This window comes from Varroa jacobsoni, unplaced genomic scaffold (assembly GCF_002532875.2).
Source record: "Varroa jacobsoni isolate VJ856 unplaced genomic scaffold, vjacob_1.0 scaffold_1305, whole genome shotgun sequence".
Lineage (NCBI taxonomy): Eukaryota > Metazoa > Arthropoda > Arachnida > Mesostigmata > Varroidae > Varroa > Varroa jacobsoni.
Window position 1 is genome coordinate 141234 of NW_019214207.1, and position 19661 is coordinate 160894.

Genomic DNA, 19661 nt, shown 5'->3' on the forward strand with positions numbered 1-19661 from the left:
GTTGTAGCGATGAAGGCGGCAACAGTTATCGCTTTATTCTTATATACACACACGCACCACAAATGTATAGACACACACTTTCGCTTGTCTTCTCAGTCTTACGCTCACACGAATAGCTATATCAGGTTACGCATGCAAGCATGCGTAAGTAGCGTACTGTACATACATTTCCACAAAAGGAAACAAGGGGCAAGCGAGCACGCTGGTACTGGCCGTGTAATTGCCCTTTGCTGTTGGTTCGTGCGTACGATCAACAGCAAAAGACACCACAACAACAACAATAAAAGCAGAAAAAACAACAGCGGTTACTGCAGTGGTGACCGCCGTGGTAACGATGCTGATGGCTATGACATTAAAGGCGGTATTTAAGCAAAAAGCGTTGCTGTATTTGGCTGCATCGTCTGCACGGTCAGTTGAAATCAGAGGAATTGTTATGACTGCCTAGTGGCTAGGCCGTCACGCGGCATGGAACGCCTTTGCTCGCTGTGCTTAGCCACGAACTGGGCCATATGGAGGGATATATAGTAAACGACGAAATGAAACGACGGAATGCCTCTTTACCATTTAGCCAGAAGAAGGAAAGCGAAGCCTTGCCGATGAAAATCATTGTGCGACTATCAGGCCAATTCAAGTGGACTAAATCCCGATGAAGACAACGGCTAGCTGAAGAGAACAACGAACATAACTAGGGGTTTGAACGATGAGGAACCTGGGAATACACCGTGGAACATGTCGAGTTAACCGCCCTTAGAGAGCAGACGGGAGATATCTAAGGACTGTAAATAGTGGACTGGTTTGGTTGTGAAGCAGATCCAAAGTCGGCGTGGCTGACGTGTGGTGCCGATGGTAAAGCAGGCAATGAGGAAGCGAAATAGGATGAGCATTCGCTGAGCCTCATTTGGCTGCCCGACGTGGCACCGAAACTCTACTTCATTTGGTTGTCGAAACAATTGGGAAGGTCGGTCTCGTTTCAGATATGGAAATTAAAACGGCCCTGTAGCGTCCTTCTTTGAGAGGAAGCCTTATGCATTGGACTCTTCCATTGTGACCCCACTCAACTGCTGCGCCTTTCGATCCGTGATAACAGCATGACACTCCCTTAAGCTGACAAAGCAACACAGGATGCATGACCACATCAGTTTCAGAACAAATTCAGATGAATTACATAGTACTAGTCAAAGGGCAGGAGTGACTCCACGAAGAATGGCCTGTTTTAGTGGAATTCAAAATCATTCTGTCCCTCATATAGAATGCGAAATGTTTCATCGTTCAGAAAAGCGTAAAGTGGAGCATACATACTTATACACGAAGAACATTTTGGGAAAACATTATGCCTTTTCAGCAACACAGCTCAAATGCAAGGTACTATGTTTAATGAATCAGTGAATAGCAGATTCCTACCTTGAGCTGGAATCGATCGCCTTTCCGTTATGCATCCACACGATACTGGCATAGGACGCATTCGTACGACACTTGAACGTGGCGGTGGTCAGGATATCGATGACCTGATGCGGCGGATCTAAGCTGATTTGAATCCGTTCTGAAAAACGCCAAATTCAGTTAACTGCAAGCAGGCAAGCTAAGTTTCAAGTAAGCATGCTATCAGGACCTAATTATCATCATCGTGTGCTGCTCTCAAACTGATTATAATTATGCATGGATTCCAAATGTTATCTATCAGCGCAGCCCTTGAATTCAGGGTTTAGATTATTAGCTCTATTAAAGTAAAATAGGGCCAATCCGAATCATAAGAGCTCTTATAGCCCTCTTCGTTGCGTGAAGAGGCATCTACCATTATTAGCTCGACAGCTGCAATCGGAGTTTTTCCTATGATCAGTCCCAGTGTATCCAATCGAAGTAGACATATTGGAAACTATTTAAGTCTCACTAAAAGCAGATAGCCTCCGATTTCGATACCGTACAGATAGTTTGTCACCATCAATGTGGCCGCTCTAGTTCACGATGTCCATTATATAGACGATCTATTGTATGAACGCTTACATAATTTCCACTTTGGAAAGACATTTGACGGCATTAATCAGTCAAGTGTTCCTATTCTGACAGCGCGTAAAAATTGTTGCATCCTAGGAGTTTAGGTAGCGTTCGTTGAACTAGTTAGTTTTAGCGCGTCCAGCCCGTTCGGGCTATTTTCATTCGAGTGGAAGAAGCGCAGACATTCCTGAACAGAGGTCTAAAATTAAACTCCTGTTTGCCTACGCATACAACACAATTGTCGTTCATTGCAAGGCCGTCGACTGGCCTGAACGCATCCGGTCTCTAGCCTTTTAGGAATAAAGGCAGTGCTGATTTGTGCCGGCGGCTTCAGCTACTCCTGACTTTTGAATGTTCGTTGTAATACTCAGCCCGCAACACATGAAGAGATAGAAGCGTGCGTGACAGCTCGAGAACAGGTGGGCTTTGAAGGGCGAGCAAAGTCGGGTAATTGCACTCAAGGGTAATTAGCTCCTTACTATATATCGAATAATAAGATTACGCGCGTTTGGCCAATTAAATGTATAGAAAACCTTCGAATTTATTCTATAGTAATTACCAATGCCGATGTTACTGTCCATTGATTAGGTACTGACAGTATCGATCAGTTACAATTCTATGTGGGACTACTGGTGATTGCAGGTGATCAGCGACCAACATAAAGCCGTTGATCTAGAGTTAAGAGTTGCATTACTAGATTCTATTTACTAACTGAGGAACTTCAGGCAGAAGCGCTGCCACTTTTCCCCTTCTCTGGCAAGTAGGCTTACGCTATACATTACATCGAGAATACAGGAGGAAAACGGCCGCCATAGAACGCCTTGCTTCGTCACACTGAGATTCCATCCAACGATCTCTTACTTCTAATACTAACGTAGCGTGGTGACATAACTAGCTACTGTGTTTCTTATTTACAGGACGGCAAGTTTGTTTATACATATGCGCTATATTGCAGTGTGTAGCTGAGTATCTATGCTCATCTTTTGTAGTTTAGCTATAGTTTCTGCCCGAACGAGATAATGATAGCAACGCTAGCGAACCGCACTCTTTCGATGTACACCGAACCTTGTAGGAACGTCCTGTTTCCTCTCCCCCTCACGATAGAATACACACGACTGCGTTATGTTCCCTTTACCAGCGCCTACGCTTTCACTGCTTGTCTCTAAGAATGGACGTTGGAATACACCGATGCTAGTTATGAGGTCTCCTATGAAATGCCTACAGTGTACAGCATAGCACCTCGTAGCAATCCGGAGTTGTCCAAAACAGTGACGCTGTGCCAGCAAAGACAGGCGCGGCCAGCAACTGGCGGTAATACGGCGGATAGGATAGGAAAAGTGAAAAAGCATGCTAGCCAACCTGCCATCCATTCTAACGTCAGTGTCAACTATGGCCATTAAGAAAGGCAAAAAGCCACCTAGCGAGGGACAGTCAAGGCCGGCAGCTTACCCCATAGATTCCACTGGCTTAAATAATGTATTACCGCCAACAGCCTGGTGGCAGGAAAGCTGCACAGCGCAGCCCAGCGTAGTGCTACCGAACGTTCAATGCCTTGAGGCAGTGGGCCGCCAAGGGAGGCGAGACTGCCCTTGTCAATCCCCCCACCACCCGCCCCCACTCCCCACCGTTCGTTCATTACTCGATTCTAACGTAGGGAAAAAAGTCCGAAATGAAAAGACTTTGCTACAACTATAACTTCACCGGTGGCGTACAAAGGAAACGGCCAGACGCACTAACTGTTGGTCCCGCTCACTTAACCCATTGGCAGAAGCGAATCTGTGTCCTATTACTGCTGATGTTTTTGTCACGCCTTGCTGTATGATCTGCACTGTTAAGCACATGTACGGTACCTAAACGATTCTACGACGTGTTGTTGGATATGGCCGAGAAAGTCATCGACGCATCCGCATGAGGTCAAAGATATTCGAACGTTTAAAGAAGAGGGGCTAATGCGCAGGGTGAAAACATATGGATAAACAGAAATTGGTAGGTGACGCTAGCTCTCTGAGACCAGTACGGGCTATGTGTGATGTAAAAAGAAAATTTCTTCAACAAGAATGGTACGAGCCATATATACCGTTAGAAATTGCAAAGTAATTAGCAACTACTAATTCTGAACAAGGGGTGTACGTTGTGGTACGTTCTTACAACTAATTGCTCGCCACCGAGATTTGCGCTACCGGGGCTAACGCAAACCACAAAAAAATATCCCTTTGTAAAACTCAGGTGTACCATTATCTAAGAGCTCTGTTACCGCTAGTAAGGCCGATGCTACTTTAGCTTTATGTATTTTGTCTGACTAGGTTACGTTCCGTAAGTTGTTTTACACAAGCCGCAAAAACTTCGAAAGAACGTTTCCAGGATTAGACTTTTCTAGGTCGCCTCCTTTATTGTCATCGTTGTAGAGGCCGAGGGCTGAATGGCCGAAGGAACGTGTAGAGCATATTCAGCAAAAGTCAGCAGCTAGTAGCATTGGCCAGTGGCCGCAAAGGTCTAACTGTTAAGTTCAACTAACTCGAAGCAACTCGGCCTGGTGGCCTTGAATATATTGCCACCGCTCTTTCCTCCAGCGAAATGTCGGTAGGGGGCAGGTTTGTAGCTATCCGGCGGTTATAGTAGCAGGAAAGGTAACGTATACGATTTCTGAGCATAGAGACTTCCGAAAGGTGTAGGTGTAGGTGTAGGTAAAACGCGCAGAAGACGTACTGCTATAATTTTGAGAGACTTTGCGAGCAAACGTGTTTTAGTTAAAACGAAAATATGACCATCGAGCAATGCTTATGAAACAACGTGAAGTACGACGATGAGTAGAACTAATGTGATTTTCCGTTTTTACACGTAGACTTCTAATGTATGGTGTACATCTTCATATATATATATATATATATATATAGGGTCATACAAATGCTCTGTTGCCATAAGCGTACCGTTTCGTACTGTTTCATAGACGAATAACCAAACATAAAAGGGAAGCACGCATGATATTTCAGAGAACAAATGGCTGCTGTGAGAAGTTTATGGGTCGAGAGTTTGGTTCACTTCCGTGCGGAAGTGTCAATGGCTTCTCACCAAGCTAAAGATCCTAAGGCCCATGGTGAACATTGTCAAGCTGCCTGGTAGAAAAAAATACGGGCCGTTAGATTCACTTCCAGCTTGGGAGGGCGGCACATTATTTGTCCAGTTGAAGCGCGGTGACGAAAATCTCGGGTGCCCTCGAGTTCTCGGGGGGAAGTGAGTATTATACTGCAAGGACGATTCCCTCTCATCTATTTCTACACGACCGAACTAAGGAACACAGGTCAAACAACACTTTTACTCTAGTTTGTTATGCATAAACTAGTTACGTTGGCTGCTTGCACAGCCACGATATAGAGGTAAATGAGTTGTCAATAAATTGAACTGCGCAACAGGCTGAACAGACCATTACAATAACGGAGGATAGACTAATGCTATGTGAGAACGCATCATCGAGAATCGACATTAGGGACCGGAGGATAGTTGGCCATTGCGTATTCTGTCATGAGGCGCTAGCTACATCGACGAGTCCCAGTGCAAATGCTTATCGATAGAGTTACACATTTATTAAATCCTTATATAGATATCAGATTATATCGCAGGCATTACATGTATGGTACATATAATTAGTCAAGGCTTGCCCTTTGGTTGTGAGAGGCTAAATAAACAGCAAGCGGCAAAATTTACTTGTAACTGTATGTTGGACATCAGGCTGAACTACGTACGGTATACGACGTGTAGACGAAGGACAGATCTCTGATCGCAAACAAGCTATCCACCACTCAGGAATCCATATGAAGCGTCATAGGACGTTTGCACCCCGCTGCGTACAAGTTGGCTTCAAGGCAACGCTGTACAGGGTAGCCTCCGTCGCTTTGTATACGGCCCGTGTCGGTGTCCGGTCGGAACTGCGGACTGTCCCTTATAACAACGACGGTTGTTGCTTGTTCCGCAACCGTTGCTACGGCTACTATGCATAGCAGCAGTAACAGCAGCAGTAGAACAAATAGCCACAAATCATAGACGGTTCCTTTCGGCCGATGCCCGACTTGGCCTAACTCAGCTACGACGAGCACGAGACACAAAGGTCCCACCGACAGCAGCTACAGCTTACAGACGGACTTGCGGGTTCATCTATCTTGGTTTCTCCTAAGCCACATCCGACGGCGGTGGCTCTGTGTCGTCGTCGTGGTGTCTTGCCTTGCTTCGCACGTAAGGTCATCGGTCGTTTGAGGGGAGGCTGGCGGTGGTGCGCTCCGGTGCGAGAACTGCATCTCTCAGACGGCGTTGAACTCCCAAGACGTTGAGAATGATGGCAAAGGGAATAGGGAAAAGGCAAGCTCTTAACGTAGGATAGGAGTTCTCGAAAGAGGAGCGCGAATGGTCGACTAACGCTGACTAGGCTGCTGCCATCGCAGCCGTCGCTGCCCCTGGTCTGTTGGCATATGCGCACTATTCTCATTTTTCATGACTGCCGCCGGCTGCGCGGGACATGTGGTCGTCGCTTGAAAGAGTCGAGCTTGCTCTCCAACGAACAAACAGCCGCGGTTCACTCACTGGCCGGCTAGTCGGACGCTAGATGGATAGCTCACGCATTTTGTCTCTTTCCCTCTTTCTTTCTCAGGCTACTTGTATTGTAGCAGGCACCGAGAAGCATGCACAAGTCAGACTTGATGACCAAACATATTGCCTGCTTAGGAGATAGGGAAGCGGGATGAATGGGCATGGGTATGCCTTGCACGAATAGGCAGGGACGTGCAGCATGCCCACCCATCTAGCGGTGGCATGATCCTAATTTAATTTGGATTTGGCCCCAATCAATGTTGGCCACTTTAGCGTCTGTGCTGTCTGCATAGTTTGCAGCGTAGCCTGTACGCTGTGCGACGCATCCAGTGGATACTTTCGTTCGTTTGCTGTCTATCTAATCATTCTCGGCGACGGGCTTCGACAAAAACTAACGCAAGATCCTGCCCCTTATAGAAAGAGAGCAGGAAAAATATGTACCCCCGCTCACTACCAACCTGTCCGAACGTCTATCCCAGAGTGCAAGCGCTACAGGCGAAAAACGATGATAGCTAAAAATTGAATAGAAAAGGAGACGTCGACGGACAAAGTGCCAACGATAGGAAGAAAGACACCACTAGCAAAAGCAGGTAGCGAATCGTAAAGCAAATGGTAGGTCCACGCAAGTTAAGAACTCAACTTTTAGGCTATTTGCAATACGACCTGTGCTGCAGCACGAGCAGCAACAGCCTTAGCGGCTACACCAATGATTGGAACAATGCGTCGGTTTGCTCTGGAGTCAAATCGAGTAGGCTCAACAGAAACGAGCAGTGCCGCTTTTCTGCAGGACCTGCCCACACCTATAGCACGACATGTAAAAGGCTCCGGTACAGAACTGCATTAGGCCGGGTAGTAGACTGGTCACCTTTAGCTTACGACGCCGCCAACGAACGAAAGAACGCAGGACAAAAAAAGATGCCGGGAAAGGCAAGCAGTGTGAAGGCAATGCGTAAAAGTGGAACAAAGATATCTACGTTGTACGGGCACACAAGCAAGCAAGAAAGTAGAAGTGAACTATATACCATTCGGTCTTAACATGACGTTGTCGGTACCATTGCCGGCAATCAGCAGGCGACGCCAGCGAAGGCAGTGATGAAAGAAGAAACCACACGGGCTAGGAATCAGACAGCAACTGTAAAGCCACCGCCTAAGCGGCCGAGATGAAGATCAGTTGGTGTTCAAGAGCTTGGACGGGCAGAAAGAGGGAGAGAGAGTGTAGAAGAATGAAGTGCCTTAAGAAGCAAACTTGATGTAGAATCATTGCTGCTGGGTGGTTTTTGTTGTGTGGCATGACAATGCGCTTCGGCTTTAGCTTTCAAAGCTCAGCTTACTCGCCGGTTATCCAGTAAATGTTTGTCAAAATTTTCCTATTACGGTAGCCCAAAGGCTGGCAGTTTGTGTCAGCTCGTCTCAGCAAGCCAGAACTCGTTCGTATGATCAGCTCGTTTTTAATACTTCGAAGTGACTGAAGCTTGAATTGTTGTTCCTCTTTTTATATTATGGTGGGGCCCGTGTGAGGAAAACGCTGAAGAGATGAAGATGAAACGAGAATGTATCTAGTTCTTTATAATGTAGCAGCGCAGACCCCGCAAGCCACTCAAGCTATGGTTCTCAAAAACGGAAAGCGATTCCTTTTACGGGAGTAATATCACGAGTCGAACGACCCCTGAGGTTGGCCTTTTCTCGAGAGCGGCGCTCAGTCTTTTACTAATCTGTCGAAAAATATGCGAAGCCCGCAAGCCATGACACTTCCCCAACAGAAAGCGTCAGCGCACAGCGGTGGCTCATCACACCAACGTACTCATCTGATTGGTGTCGTTGTCCCGAGCTTCGCAGTCTTGCACAGGCCGCAGCCTCGGCCGACACCTCCACAAAGGCCCACTTACCAGATAAGCTACTCGAGGCTAATAGCTCCTATTAACGGAAGCCCGAGGCGCAAGGCCTGAGAACGCAGGACGCACCCGCTGTTTTATACTGACTGGTTTGCTGCTTTTGGCGGCAGGACAGGCCTTTCGCGTGAAGCAATTCAACGATGCCAGAGGACTGCAAAGCAAAGTATCCGAATATAGTTAAAATCGGGTGCTTGAAACTACATTAAAGACCAGTGAAGGAAATGTGCATTAGACGCGTAAGGTTTTCGTGTACCGCTAAGGATGGAGCTGCATAACAACGGGACATGGCAACAGAGCGCGGTATGACTTTACACCTTCGCCGCCGTGGTTGAGATGGAAGAGTAAATGAAGGCTCCGTTGTAAACTATTCAGGAGGCGCTGCTATAAAACAAATAACTACCAAAACTTTTCGATGCACTGTGGTTCGACTCCGTATATTGACACTTTAGATTCAGAAAAAATAAAAGCAACGGGTTAATTTGTAAGACTATAAGGGCATCGTTTAATAACTCACAAAGAACTTTCGAATGAACAAAACTTCGTACGCTCTATTTGCCTTTCGAAATTTGGGTGTGAAACAAACAGCTCAAGATGCAATCCCTCTCTCTCTCCCACCCCATATATACATATATATATAAATATACATATATATATACATGGGGACAGGCGATTTTATACCCTCTGAGGACACATTAGTAAAACGACACAGCTGCTGCCTTCGCTGGCTCTGTCCAGCCGCACGGACTGAGGCTAGCCTAAAGCCCATGACCCAGCACGAAGCGGAATCGCATCGCGCGCAGTTCGCTCATTGTCTGACGAAGTCTTTATAGAGGTACACATAGGGAACCACGAAACGATCCCGTCGACTTCGGACCTGGGGGCATCGTCAAACAGGGAAGCAGAGCTGAGTAAGGGGAACGTCTTCCACTAACTTACCCTATTATATCTAACGTGCACCGCATGCGGACACTTGTTGGCTATATATATATATATATATATATATATAGAAAACGTATAAACGGAAATTAACATACTGGTGCTAGACCGTTTATCTACTTGGGTCGGTGACATCAACTAACACCAGGTTATCAAACTTTATATGGTACTTGCATGTACGCCTTTGATCCTGGTTTTTCTAGGCGAACCCCGCAATTTATTGATATTGGTGTATAAAGTGGATGCTGTGTGCTAATTATTCACGTCACCACTTTATGTGTACTATGAAACTTGAATACTTCGTCGGCATGCCCGTTCCCTTGGTGCCGCTGACCCACTTGAAATCCTTCTAATCTGAGTTAAGAATAAAAATAGTAAGAGCAGTAGCAGGAACAAAGGTTTGCAGGCGGAGGAAAACAGATGGTGATTTCCGCTGTTTTATGTTTTTCTTTTGAGTGCCGCTACCTAACACCGGTCCCACTAGCACAATGCGCCGGCTTGATCCAGGTATTCACGTTTTGAACCCTCCGCTTGGGGGTTTCTTGCTAAGCCCTAGGAGTCGCTAGTAGCAATAGTGGTCGTCGTAGTGGGAAAAATCGAGGGTATTTAAGACCCTAAAGCACTACCGGTACACCGAAGCACACAATCAACCATCTCTTTCTGCTACAGTCAAGCCCTTGCATATGCTACAGAATCCTACGAGAATCTGAAAGTCTAATCGTTCCTGATCAGCCGCATGTTCTAATTTTAGAGCCGTTGCTGTACTTTCTTTCCTCCTAACCCAGTTCTCCCCATCTCTCCACATCTAGCTCATTCGATCATTTCTCAACCGGTACTCCCCGTTAACTGCCCGCGTCAGACTAAGCGCACCAGGCTTTGCACAGCAAGATTTGGTTTCACCTCCTGGATAGTTTCTTTTGCTTAGTTTTGCAAGTTTCCCTCTTTGACTCACTTAACGCGAATACTACACCAGCTAGTGAGCGAGTGAGAAAGATGGGAGAAAGGAACGAACAGGGAAAACGCTATGAGGCGCCGAGTAGTTCCTCCACTCTTTCGCCGATCGTTTGGTGCGTCGGTGAATTTTGGCCGGATGATTCTTCTAGCCCAACTATTTTGCGTAGACACGCGAGCGCCATTGGAAACTTTGCGATGTTATAAGCTACTGCCATTGCTGCCGGTGAAGAGCAAGCCACCCTCGTTCTCTAGTCTACTAATTTTTCTGCTACGCTCTAGAATATTCAACGATGCCTAAGGCTTGTCATAAATGACTTTATGCGACGCTCACTCACGACGCGAGCAAGAATAGGCGGATGCCTGTAATTTATTACAGCGCATAGCGTTCCTTATATATTATATGGACGATAATGGATTTAAGTTGCCAATGGTCTGCGTTTGACGAATTTGTTCACTACGCCGTTTGTTACCATAGATTCGTAGAAAAGCCATATAATTACAAACAGTAATGATAACAAGTATTCGCTACTGCCATATTCGAGATATTAATCGGTCTTCATACATTTGCCTACTTATATATACGATCCTACTTATATATCGATATATATATATATATATATATCGATAATCTCTAGGCGTTCGCGCTGAACATCGGTTAATGTGCGAGCCAATAGGGCCATCTATATATACTGCAGGAGCGGGCGTTAATGCAGCAAAACCAGCTCAACGCGGTGCCTTGACAAAGTATATACATGATAACCACTTGATTTCGCTTGCCCCAATGTGGTTCCGCAATGCTTTGTGCGAAAGGGGACTGCTGATCCGTAACTGGCCATAACCGGAAACGTATGTTTGTCACTCTTTTAGTGAGGTACGCGCCTGTCTATAAGTCCGTTAGAGACGTCGTGCATTGCACTATAAATCAACTCTAGCCAATAATCACACATAAGGATAGAAGGGTGAAATCGTGCTAAAGCAGCTACTCTTCAGAGCTGGAGTGGCTCGTCGCTTGCTTCAACGAACCGAAAAAGGAAGTGATGACGGAAGTTTCCTGAGCTAAAAGCCCTGAGAAGGGACCGACGATAGCCTCAAGCGAAATTCTGTTAACTTTCCGTCCATGTGAATATTCTTTAGAGGCGCGTCAAGGCCAATATACATGAATTCATAAAGATGCACGCGAAAATCGCTATGGATGGACTAACGAATACGAGAAATTGCTAGTAAGACATCCCTAATGAATTCGCACGAAATGTATCGCTGGCAGGAGACCTCACCGATTCAAAGGCATAAAGATGACAAACGATACCAATTTACGAGAGAAAGAACCGCAAAGCAACACACATTCACGCCTTTGAACACCATATAAACTGTCTATATATATATATATATATATATATATATAGGATTTTTTGCGGTTTTATACGGGAGTGTATGTTTTTTTGCGGCTAACTCCGATATGACTCATCGTATAATCCCGAGCATCAAATCAAATTACGATGGATCCTCTATATATATATATATACATACAACTTTCCACTTCTGCTTATATTATTCTTGTGCTCGTTCGAGATTTGCTATGCGAAAAAATTACCGGCATGTTTGGTCGTTATAGTATAAGCTCCAAAGGAACTACCTTTTAATTTACTAACAAGTGCTGCTGGAGAGAATATCGTTTTGTTTTACTATATTCATCTACCTTTAGGTGCGATGATCTGGATTTCCGCCTTATACTCCCCAAGCGAATTTTTTGCTCGACACTCGACAACAGTTTCATGAGTTGGTCTGAAAGTCAAAACGTTATACTCAATCGTATACGTGGGGTTGTTGGCGAGTGATAGTTTCTTGCGGCCTTCTCTGACGAAAAACCTGAAAAGAATTTATAAAGATAGGGATTAAAATCGTTACGTACGATGTTGTGAGTACTTCGTTAAAGGCCAATCTACATGAGTGTCGGGCGAAATTGCAACGTCGCCCTCTTCTGTCCCCACATATACTATATCCCATATATACTCCCACCCTGATCACTTGTTTCCCTGTTATCGCGAACAATGTTGGTCGATCGGACGGCCTAAGCGAGTGTAGTAGCAACGAAACCAAAAATTGACAGCACCAACGCATATGCGTCTACAACTTTTTGTCAGCTAACCTTCAAGCTACGCACTTTACTGAGATAGGCTACAAGCAGTACGCATTCGGCACGCGGTATAACCCATGGAGGAACACAACTGCTTGAAAGGAAAACGTGTGCCCCGTGTGGAAGATATTTAAGTAAGCTAGTACCGGGCGCTTTCTTGCCAACTAATGTCACTTCAGATCGCGGACGTTGAATAATCGGACGTCCACAAAGCGTTCAGTCGGCCAGTCGAGCCGATGTTGTATATAGCAAGTGCACTATACAACACTGAAGTTCAATTTTTCTTAATACATTTCTATTACAAAAGGTAACAGGAAGAAAGACATTACGATTGGACCTGATTCATTTCTTGATAATTGTTTACCTGTAGTAAGACCTCATTGTACTCGTTTGTTCTTTAGGTGGAAGCGAAAAGAGCGGGGGTTTGCATGGTTAGCTGTTTCACTTTAACCGATTAACTTTCCCGCGCATAAGTTCTCGTTTATCATCAAATAATTCGATTTATTTGGAACAGCTAAAGGTGAATTTATAATTGAACTTTATAAAGCTAAACTTTGTACGCTATTTGCTTTTATCTATAGTACTCTTAGAGCATCGGATGTTAACTGATGCTGGTATCGAGCTTGTAATGGCAACATCGTCCTATGACGAATAATCCTTTCGACTTCTTCTTGACCAACCATCACTTTCTTCGCAATTAAGAACTCAGTGCATCCTCATTTTTTTATCGCGTTATTACTACGCAGCGAGTACCGACAAAAGTCAGGACGACTCCCTTCTAATGCCTCCCTGAATTGATCGTTCAAGTAAACGTATTCACTCGGAGACAGCTCGAAAATGACCCGAGATTTCTCCTTTGACCGCTCGCCTATTTATCGACTACTCCAGGGTTACATTTTGATTGACTCAAGTGCAATCAAGCGGTCCGTCCACAGCATCAGACTTTCGGATGTCATCAAATAATATCTGTGTTGACAGGTGTGGTCCACGTGGTTAGCTCTATAGACACTTTTGACTAGCATTAGCATATTAGCCTAAAGGGCAAACAACTGTCGATGCTACATCGCGCAATAGATGTATTGCAAAAATCCGCTTACTTTTGATGCCCCCATTGTGTTAGCAACAGCAAAGAATGGAAATAGAACCTCTTTCTCTAGCGGGGTAGGCAAACCGTAGCGTAACAGCAGCGCATATTTAAAGTTAATAATATTTTTAAAATATAGCTATTATTTATCCGACGGTTGTATAATAAGGTATGCAAACAAATGGAATATGGCCATGATCTGAGAATTTAAGACATTATCATTGACACCTCAGTCATAGGGCTTTGTTCGTATGGAGCTAACAGAAGTCTTTTGAAGCATTTTTAAGTCCGAATAATGACACAGATCACATGGCACAGCACTATCGCATACTTTATAGAGCTAGAAAAATATAGAGTAAGGCGAGATTTTGCCATTGGCAGCAGATTTACTAACTATCACAGGGAGTTATCCCTACGATACGCGTTTAGATGGACTCACACATGTAGTAGGCCACTGCATAACGTTATAGCGTTGCGTGTAATGTTATTTACTAGGCATTAACACTTTCTGTAGCACATTTAGATATTATGGATCTGTACACTGTGAATCTCACTAGCATTGATCAACTGAACCCAGTCGACCGTCAACTAAAAGTTGCCCCTAAAAGAAATGGGAGCCCGCTACTGGCTGGCGACTTTTTACCCGGTACTGCCTAGGCCGATGCTTTTCGGTAGCGGAGCGACGGATTGGATGACGATGGCAACGGTACGCCGCCAACAGCATCTCCGAGAGCAGCAACGTTGAACGGAGCTTGGGTCATCAGGAGATATCGAATGGAACAGATGGTTCTGCTGGCAAAAAAGCGAAAGAATCCTGGACACAGGACTGGCGACTCCGCTGCCTGAAAGGGTCCCGGACTGACGGGTTGGCTACGGTTAGCAGTACGGCTCGCGATCGAAGGCAGAATAGCCTGATGGGGTCACAGAAGGCACATTTCGAAATAATCGTGACGTCCTTTACGGAAAAAACGCGACCGTCCACTCTTTGCCTGTCGCTCTATGACCTCGATAATCGGCGGCAGCCGCTGCGCTCGCTGCCGTCGGGCAAGGCGACCAACCAAGCGAACAAGCCACCCAGAAAGGCACTTACTGACCGACCAGCGTGCGATAAGACAACTGCGACGACACCGACGCCAATACTACCCAACTTGCTGCCCCTAGAAATAGCCCGCCGGCGTCAGCAGCAGCAAGGACAACATGGAACACGGACGACGACAAGAACAACCGAAAGACGTCGACTCCGTAACGATATATTATTGATGGCCAGGCAGGACACCGTGCATTGCAGCCCTACAGTCAGGACCGCGGCAAGCAATACTGGAGGAATCAGCCGTAGCAGTAGCGACATTAGAGCTGCTTTCCGCCATTTGTGCTGCCGCTGCCGACGCCAGTAGCTATTACAACATACAGCTACTCATTGAAAGAAAACGAAGAAGCCAGATAAAGAAGTAGGATTGACAGTGGCAACCCAACAGTAGCCTGCGACATTGTGGATGTACTATCTATCGGATTTTGGTCTTCCTCAGACACTAGCAGAGGAAGAAGGCAAGCCAGAGCGAAGGTCATTGCTAATGAGCTCCTGTTCTGGGGCGGCGAAGGGAGCAGACCTCATTGTCGGATTTAGCTCGGGAACATCATCAGGTCGGTTGACTGATTTCGACGTACGCGCTACGCGCAGCTACAATGGAAGGTCATGAAACAAAGTGATTTGTCTACATGTGTAAAGAAAACAAGCGGGTTTGTTGAAACAGGAGAACAGAGTTTCGTTGTTTTGCGGTCGATGCTAGGTGCGACAGGAATTACCTAAATGTGAAAGTTCAATAGTATGTATCACGGTAACGGTATCGACAAACATATAATAATCGATTTATCAGTTGAAAAAAGATCCTGAATATTAGTATGATCAAAGGACAGTCCACCTGGCCTTTAGATTCTCGAGCTAACTGTACGTTTGATATTTAAAGATCATAAGTAGTTATAGGAATTACATTCGGCGAGCTTAACATCAGAGGAAGTCTGTCAAATCTCAATGTATTACCGCTTTCAGTATCACAGAATACACTGAAACGTATGTTCATTATCATTTTGATACATAATGAAGTGGTTAGGTAATGTTAATAGGTATTCTGAAATCCACCGTCCAGCTAGTTTTTCCAGTGCCCAGTCTATCTTCTGCAAGACGCATTGGCAAGAATCGAAGCAAACAGTTGTTGTTGGAACATCAATGCATAGTGATCACGGAATTCTGTCAGAAGTGTGTTTTGTTACATCGTTAGAAGTACGAAAATGTCGATTTTCATCCCATATGATTTGTACATCGGTACTTGAATCACAGCACACACCGAGAACCAAGACGAGTAGTACTCCTTAAGCGCAACATAAACAGCAGCGTTTCCCTACACTCTTACAACTACTACCGTTATTCAGCTTTTAAATCGAAATTCCTGAGTCGGAAGGACCGAATAAGACCGACCGACCGGCATCTAAAGAGCTTGGCGAGTTCATGACTCTACAAAAAGGAAGAGGTCCTGAGCACTGGCTGCGTTTTGGCATCAGCTGAACGGCACTGGTACACAGGTCAAGTCAGCCTTCCGTCTCCCGCTTTCCTTTTTTCAGCCGCAGGCTACAGTATTAGCGTCTTGCGTCAAGCGTGGTTCCGGTATCTGCCAAGAAACTTTTAAACTAGTCAAGCTGGATAACCACCAGCCAACACTGATCGCCAGGTCCCGTGTGCTCCGTCGTTTGACAGAAAGATAGAAGATGGCTGCTTGTCCTGTCGTCTGGCACCGCTGGATACGCTGGTCCGCCACGCAAACGCTGCAGTCTCGACTACCGGAGCTTCAGCAAACGAAAAGGACACAGAGACGTCCAGGGCATATCAGCGAAGCGCAGGGGAGTTCGTTGATCCGGCTGACCTGCTTCAAATCCGAGCTGGATTCCGAGCGAGCCCCGTACGATCAGCTGCCTCGTTTTCATTGGGTCGCTTGGGTTCCCATAGAAGAAATATTACCAGATATCAATAGAATTCGGTTACTTGGTTCCTTAGATTGGGAGAGCTTAGACTAGCTCCATGCCGCCGAAATGCCACTGTTATGAGGGGACAAGGTGACAAAGCAAGCCGGTGTTTGTTGCAGCCGATGGCCGTTCGTCGTTACAGGCGCGCTGCATCCAGCGAAGGTCACCATGACTACAGAGGTAAGACGCAATAGCCGTACGGCCGTATGTGTGTACGTGTGGGGCATTCATATGAGCCTGTACGGGTCGTGAGATCGCCGTCGCAAGACGCAAGGCGTGCACTAACTTGCACTGAACCACATCGTATCGCCAACAAGACCACGGGAACATTAGTCTCAAAAGGCAGTATTTGAGACCGCAGCGACGGCGAGCGCGGTCCGCCGAGATAAAAGCCAAATGGAGTAAAGAACCGAACGACGAACCCCATTGTGGTGCCAATGCAGGGGAACCGATGGGGTCAGGGTTTTGGGACAGAGCTCTTTTACCCTCTTTCTTACGCTGACGGGGCGGTAATGATGACTACAGAAACACATGTTCGGATACATGAAGACACACCCAGATACAGTCCATGTAGGGCGGCGAGCTGCCTGATGGAACCGGCAGACAAAACAGCGCAAAAATTTGTCAACATTGCCATTGTAGCTTGCGTTAGTTGGTTGCGAGCTACGGCAATGATGGCGGCAGCAAGGTTTCGCCTGGCTTGTTTTAGTTGGTCTCCCGGAGGCAGCCAGAAACATCAGAGAAATAGGAGAGAGGGCAAAGGCAAGACAAGAAACTTAACGGAAGCCATCGTTTTCTTACGGATCATAAGACACCATCGGAAAAAGTCTGTATAAGCGCTATAAAAACACAGGATATAACAAGCCAAAAGGCTGTCTCTTTCAGCCAAAGAAGGGCAAGGTGACGCCTTGTTCAGCAGGCGTCTGTCTGTAAAAGCTCACCGGTTACTGTCGGCCTAGGCGTCGTCGCCGATTTCTAATAAATTAGAAGAGCGAAAAAAATTCAGTGAAGCCCAGTAATCAAAAACAACAGCCCTTATGGAATGAGCGGATCTTCAGGAAGATGGGGGCATCTACGTTGCATATTATGTTTTACTAGTAAGGGACGTTTGAGTTTCCTATAATATCATAAAAGCAGACTGCCGAAAACAGCTGTTTCAAATAGCAGGAAATCTGATGATGTTTTGCCATTTGAGCTACCGGATATGAGCTAAATCTGTGTCTACAAAATGTTGATACCATCAAAATTAGACTATATGTTACATTATATATAGCATGTTATTAAAATGATAACTCACTTTAAAAAATACTGCCAATGAACCTCTCTATGTTTCGAGTTTTACGTTCGGTATCACCGTTGGGCACTCCATCAGATGGCTGGCTGAAACCGCCCGTGTGTCCATGCAACGGTTCGAAAGTAAGACCATAACGTGTTTCTAAGATTAACAGGCGATGACGTTACCTGCTAGTTTAATACGGACTCCACTATCGAAGTGATTCAAATATTTCCTTTGGTCACCTTCAGTATCAGAGGGATAGACAAAGACGGCTAAGCTAATCCCTGTCGTCACGCCGAATATGCCTCTAGCGACCCACTGAAAGTATCTTTATTTAAAAAATTTTTAATCTGGCCGTTCTTATCACAAAATGGATTATTACTTTTAGCCTGGAACAGCAGTCTAACAAGCGCAAACGCCTAAAAAACGAACCTCATTTCGTTCCGTCTACAGGATGCTCAAATTAGTCTCTGTACCCCGCTGTAGGTAAAAGTGCTTGCCGCCGCCAGCGCGTCAGCGATAACAACAGATTTTAGCACGTTCCCACGCGGAATAGTCATAATTCGATCAGGGAAGCTTCTATAATAATGAGCTACTGGTAGCGTAAAGTTATATGTAGATTACGATCGGATGGTGGATAAGAGTTACTGTAATTTCGTTTCAACTTGATATGGTTAACGAACTTTTAAATACCATGGTTTATCGATAGCTTGTTTCGTATTTCGAAAAGCCGCAATCGTTTTAAGAAAGGTTTGCAGCGATCCGAAGATGTTGTGTTTGCATCCTTCAACTGAGGACAAAGGTTAACCATTGCAGTGTCACAGCCATCGAGCCTGGAGAATCACAAGAAAATAAACGGGAATAAAATTATTCATAAAATAGGTTTGCGCTCGGACACGGCGCGACTACATCAAGCTGTCACCGCCTCGCTATTGTCTCGTAAGCCTTTTATCTGCCATAACTATGTGCCTAGCAGCAGCCTAAAAAATAACACATACATGGGCAAAAATATAACTTAACTATAACGAGGAAACCAATTGTCCAAGTTAACGACACCGAAGGAACACGACGGGCGTAGCGAGGAGTGCGCAGTAGCCATTGTCCATCAGCAGAGCATGCTACCGAACGAATGAGATTGAGATGTCGCCCTAGCCAAGCCAAAACGATATTAAGCCGACGTTTTGGTCAGGCCACATCACTGCTGCTCCCAGCGGTAGAAGCCAGGCCTGAACGCTCGCCGAGCCATGATGCTATTGCTGACGAGTCTTTGGCCCTGTCTACCCGCTGTGCTCGGCTATGTGGCCCAAAGAGGTAATGAGTCGCAAAGATGACCCACAATGCGAGAGTAGCGGGCGATCCACCTCAACCGGCGCGGCGGCAGAGCCCTTCCCCGTAGCCTCGAGTTAGGAGAGGAGCTACATCAGCCGGCATCTGCGCGTTGGGGAGACGCGGTCCGCTGCTGCTGGCGCTGGATGGGAATTCTCCCGGAAGTTGATCTACTTAACTTTTACCGCTCGTGTGCTAGCCAATCTAGATGAGCAGTGAGGAGTAGGCTGCAGGGAGGTGGTGGAGGGAGAGAAAAGAACGAGCTCTGAAGAGAGAAGCGGGATTATGAAGGTTTATCTTGAGTTGGTCTCGTCGTCTTTCATCTCATACACAAATACACACAAGTCCAGAAAGCAGACGCACACGTTAAACGAGTAAGCCGATGGTCGAAGTATGGAAGACAGATGACAATATGGCCTGAATTTCCAGCATTAACTCCTTGAGGTCGTCAGTCATACCGATGCGTCATTACCG

General features: G+C 45.9%; 1 protein-coding gene across 1 annotated transcript in view; it reads right to left on the minus strand.

Moving 5' to 3' along the window:
* Positions 1–19661, minus strand: part of LOC111268643 (cell adhesion molecule Dscam1) — a 110243-nt gene that overhangs the window by 57376 nt on the left and 33206 nt on the right. Inside the window, exons 6-7 of the mRNA XM_086971759.1 lie at positions 12049–12218; positions 1402–1540 (exon numbers count right to left, since the gene is read on the minus strand). Of these exons, the coding sequence (XP_086827885.1) occupies positions 1402–1540; positions 12049–12218 (309 nt within the window). The remainder of the gene's footprint in view (positions 1–1401; positions 1541–12048; positions 12219–19661) is intronic.